Genomic DNA, 5,131 nt, shown 5'->3' on the forward strand with positions numbered 1-5,131 from the left:
GAGAGAGAGAGAGAGAGAGAGAGAGAGAGAGAGTGTGTGTATGTGTGTGTGCATTTATGTGCATATATCTATATCTATGTGTATACATATATATGTATATGTATACACACATATGTGTGTGTGTGTGTATAATATATCTACCTATATATTTAAAGCTAGCACAACTTACCACCCATCTCCACACATTAAAATTTAATCAAAATTAATTAAAATTATGTCTGTGTGTGTCATTATATTTTTAAATACATGTATTATATACGTATGTGTAAGTATATGTATCTATGTATATGTATACGTATCTAAATATAATATTTACATGTGTATGTGTGTGTGCGAGCGTATATGTGTGAGAGAGAGAGAGCTTCTATGTGTGGGAGAGTGTGAGAAGAGAGGGATTGTGTGCATACATGCACGTCAGTGTGTGTAAAAGAGAGTTTCAACATTTGAGAGTGTGGGAGAGAGAGAGAGAGAGAGGGTCATGTGCATGTGTGTGTGTGTGAGAGAGAGAGAAAGATGGCTCTAGAGAGGGAAAGTGAACCTTTTTCAGAGTTGAAGGTTTGAAATTGTAAAATAACTCCAATATTAGATGATTTTTTTTCAGAGTTGAAGGTTTCCAATATTAGATGATTTTTTTTTCGAAGGAAGCAGACTCCCTCTTTCTGACGATGATGTGAGTTCGTGAATCGTTACTGTCATTCTGAACAATTTGGGGCCGAGATGCACGCCTACCAGGAGCACCGGCAACTCTGCAGCAGCGCAGCCTCTGGGTATGGCTTTTTTTGCAAGCTCTGCACTTTTTCCAAAGCAGGCCATTTTGCTCGTCTCCTCCGTTCCTGCAGTTTCTTCCCATTCCCGATGACCTGGAGCTTTCTTCGTCTGTCGAAACTTCAGTTGGTTCAAACTGGAAATTTTGATCTTGCTTTTGTCGGAAATTTTCCGCTCTGGTCTTGTCGAAAACGGAAATCTTTACGTGCCAGTATCATTTCTGTCGGACGGTCGGAGCTCCAAGAAACGGATAATCGTCCTGGACACCCGGTTTGTTGTAGTTCTTTGGAGCAGCTTCTTCGTACATGTCGGATCGACGAAACGGAAATTTTTCCGTGCTGCTTCTGAATCCTGATCTGTCAAGAAACGGTGATTCTGGTCTGATTTATATTGGAGGTTCCTCGTCAAGGCTCGTTTCTGTGGCAGCTTCTGATCCACCGCACTTTGCGTCAAGTCTGCTCTATGTTGGAATTTCTTCGTCAAGAAACGCATTGTTTTTGCCGAAGCTTTGTATTGAAGGCCGGCACTTGCCGTTTGGTGCATTTTCGCAGGCGGGAGAGGAGGATTTGCCGCGAGCGGGCATGGGCTAGGATTCCGCCTCTTCTGCGGGAAACAGAGCTCACAGGCATCAGTGCAAACTCCGACAAGGTCTTTTCTGCGGCCTGGCTTAACCATGACACCTTTCTGCTGGGCTCCAAGGACAACAAGCTTCTTCTCTGCGATTCTATGGTTGGCCGCCAGTTCGATGTCCCCCTGCCGAAAAGACCACATCCCCGACAGAGGTCGCGAGCCTCGCCTCGGGGCATTTATTCCATGTATGTCCTCGTACATTTCAGTTCAACGACATTATGCCATAGCTTAAGTTTTTTTACAACCCTGCAAGGCATTTCACAAAAGCCACAGCTTTTCATGAGCTTATTTAGAGCAAGCTTTGTGACCCAGACTACCGCGTGAAAGCACGTTGTGTGCCATAGCCGTAGGCTTCCGTTTCTGCAGAACTTTGCAAGACATTTGGCAGCAAGTTTCTCAGAATTCTGTTCATTTTGCCAAAAAATTGTGCAGATTCAACAGAACTTTCCTATCGGTTTTGCAAGCAGCATGCACTTTCTTACTTTGCATTTTTTTGTTAGTCCCAGAATACTGAAGCTCTACCCTCTTTGAGCGTGTTTGCACAGGGCAATGAATGTCTCCCGCACGCTGCTTGCTACTGGAGCAGATGATCCCAACGATGCAGCAGTTTTAAGCATCCCTTCCTTTCAGCCAGTTTCTCTTCTGCAGGCAAATTTTCCTTGCAGAAAGTCAGAAGTCTGTTTTCCATGCAGGAAATTGGTTCTTTGTATCTGGACAATCCCTTTTTCCACAGTTGTCCAGAAGAATTGTTAAGTCTTTTGGTGTGATGATCAGAAGCATGATGATCTCATATTTGCGGCAGCCTGGATAACAGACACAATTCTGGTGACAGGTGGTTGAGCTTTCTTCTGTCTTGATGCAGATTTTATCCTTGCTTCCAGGCATTGTCATGCAACATCATCACTCATCGATGTCTGCCTCATCTGTAGGCTCACGGGATACTACTCTGAAAATGTGGTCTGTCAGCAACAGGAGGCACAGTTTCTTAAGCTCTGAGAATCCACTTGCAGATCGAAGCTATCATTTGGACAAAGTCAGAGATCTCAAGTACTGCATGCTTTCAGAGGTAAATCTCTGATTACTTTGCTGTAGAAAATATTTTCTTTCGAAGAAAGTTTTTTAGACAAGTTAACTCTATAAAAGTAGAAAGGTTCCAGTTTGAACGTTCCAAAAAACTCAGATAGGTTTGATTCACTTTCTGGCCTTCAGAAACTTGTAAGCTTAAGCCAAGATGGTACTTGCAAGGTTTGGGATCCTCATCTCATGGATGTTGTAAGTTTCTATGCTCTGATTTTTTCGCATATCTTGGCATACGATTTGTTTCTTTTGCCTTATCACGTGTTTATGTTAGATTGGTCCTATTTGAAAAGCCAGATTGAAACAGTGCGGCTGCATCGCAGAAAAGAGCTGGTTTGCCTAGCTTTGATGAGTCCAGTGGTAGCGATTGGCTCTCAAAAGTGGATCACCCTAGTAGACTTACGGTGTGCGCATATCATAACTGAGGTCGAGTCTGCAGATGACGGATGGGGTATGTGATTATCTGAAATCAGGTCTGAACTTTCAGAAACATACCGCATTACCGGAAGTAATGCAATAGTTGACAAATTGATACATTTAGGACGATTTTGACAAATGTCATATAGTTGCCTCAACACAAAAGCTTTCCAAACACGGACTATTTTTCTGTTTGACAAGGAGGACACTTATTGAGTATCAACATTTTTCTGTTTGACAAGGAGTACGCTCACTGAGTATCAACAATTTTGTGGTCACGTGTGGAGGAGGATTGGGAAGGCTATCATTTTTCGACCTCAGAACGGAGAAATACATTTCAGTGAGTAAGTGCTAATCTATTTTTAGTTGCCATACATATGTTTGAAAAACAAGAAGTTGAAATATTCTGACAGAACTTTCTATTAAAAGAATCCTGCTCGGAGGATGAAGGTTCTGGAAAAGAGCTTTACTACCATGAGATTGGCGAGGGCTTCCTGGTATGTTACATCTGCCATTGCCATGGTGTGACGAATATTCCTGCTGCAATGCCATGGTGCAATGAATTCTCCAGCTGCTCTCTCTTTGTTTGAAGTACGCCTATTAAAAAAGTAGATTCTCATGGCGTAGGCTGTAGCTCTCTTCTCCACTCGTTTGCCTCTTCTCATTTCTTCCAATGATACACCAGCTGAAGGAGGCGGTACAGTTTTTTCACAAACAGAATAATTCCAGAGGTTGTATAGCTTAATCTAGGCTATTATATGCATGTGCATGGTCAAAGGGAAGAAGATCTAGGTTCAGTGGATAATAGCCCAATTGGGATCCAATTCTATGAAAGGACAGAAGTGGCTGTGAGAGAGGAAGTGGGGATCCATAGGGTAGATTTAGGATGCAAAAGTCCTCTTCACAGGGAGAGCCATGTGTCAATTGGCAAGTTTGTAATCTATTGATTTGAATTGTTCCAAAACCATATTTTTTCACCAACAGAACCAGGTTTGGATTGCAGGACTTTGTCAGGATCAAGCGTTTGAGTGACTTCGGTCACATTTGCAGGATGTGAATGATTAGACTCTCTTTTTTTTTTCTTTTTTGCTTGCAGGATGTGAATAATGCATTCTTCAATCAGTTTCAATGGCTAAGGAAAAAGAATGCAGTCCACGCTCACACATATGATATTTCTGGTACAAGCCTTTTAGCTGCTGGGGGCCCACTGCTTTATGGCGTTCGAGGGTGCTATGTTGCCATCTGGTATTAAAAACATCAGATTCCACAGCAGCTTCAATATTACCATGGTTGGTTGCAAGCGGCTAAGATCTTGTTGGCACTGCGAAGCAGACCCTAAGAATTTGTGTTATGCCCTAGGGGACGGATTTTTACAATACTAAACCCATGCTGTCAAAGTGACTCTGGGCAAATATGTTTTTAAATGGGGAGGAGCACATGATTTGAATAAGCCCCTTTTTTGTGTGAAATCAAATAAGATGAGGGATGGAATACATAAAATGTTTTTTTTTTCAAGGTCAAATTTCAATCTTTGTGGATGAGATGGACATGTCCCTAAGGATTTTGATGTGGTACAAGGGTTGAACTTGTCTTCTTTGACAGATACACCCCTGAAGGTTTTTACATGGATGAAGAGATCACGTTTCTGTTTATGGTTTGTCTCCACACGATGGGAAACACGAAGTTCAGCCTAGGCTGTCTGTAAGTGCTAAATGAGTAGTCCTTGACGTAAGTTAGAACTTACGTATCTAGTATATATTAGTATATATTGTCTCAAATCCAGCAAGGTAGTTATCAATGAGGCATGTCTGCGTGGGGTGAATCACACTCGTAAGGGTTTTCTGAGAGCCAATAAATTGTTTACAAGCATTGATGGTTTTGTATGAGCTGACACCATCACAATGGTAAGTTGCTGAAGTTGGCGTTGATTGCGGGATCCTTTAAAGGTTATGGAAGAAAAGAACAAAGATTTGTCTAGGGGTGGAGCTATGTGCCATGAACTAGTCTGGTATGTAGGCTGCTGCTACGTGCTATTTTTTTTAGAATAGAGAGGGAAGAGAGCAACGAAACTCAACACAGCGCGCACAAAATAGCCCAAAATCTCTTGAGGTTGTCAAACAAAAACACACATTATGTACAAAGAAAATGTAAGTTCTAAGTTTAGAATGTGACTAAATATGTTGAACACATCTCAGCCCAATACCCTAGCCATAGATCTTCCTTGAAACGCTCTGCAGGCTGG

At 42.0% G+C, this 5,131-nt stretch overlaps 1 protein-coding gene across 6 annotated transcripts; it reads left to right on the plus strand.

Annotated features, from left to right (window-relative positions):
• The first annotated feature begins 555 nt into the window (after positions 1-555).
• LOC147631721 (uncharacterized) lies at positions 556-4,401 on the plus strand. Of its 6 annotated transcripts, XM_086808234.1 has the most exons (10): positions 562-767; positions 1,317-1,580; positions 1,941-2,043; positions 2,170-2,227; positions 2,325-2,461; positions 2,605-2,667; positions 2,770-2,923; positions 3,132-3,233; positions 3,319-3,386; positions 3,986-4,401. In XM_086808234.1, exons 1-10 carry the CDS (start codon positions 718-720, stop codon positions 4,139-4,141), a joined length of 1,155 nt encoding a protein of 384 aa, XP_086664360.1. In that variant the 5' UTR covers positions 562-717; the 3' UTR covers positions 4,142-4,401. The 6 variants fall into 6 exon arrangements, with proteins under 6 accessions (XP_086664363.1, XP_086664362.1, XP_086664361.1 ...); XM_086808237.1 differs by having other exon boundaries at positions 556-1,580; positions 3,132-3,229; positions 3,986-4,124; XM_086808233.1 differs by having other exon boundaries at positions 560-1,580.
• Positions 4,402-5,131: the final 730 nt, after the last annotated feature.

Source organism: Cibotium barometz, chromosome 14 (assembly GCF_041138505.1).
Source record: "Cibotium barometz isolate CiBa-2024 chromosome 14, ASM4113850v1, whole genome shotgun sequence".
In the NCBI taxonomy this organism is placed as follows: domain Eukaryota; kingdom Viridiplantae; phylum Streptophyta; class Polypodiopsida; order Cyatheales; family Cibotiaceae; genus Cibotium; species Cibotium barometz.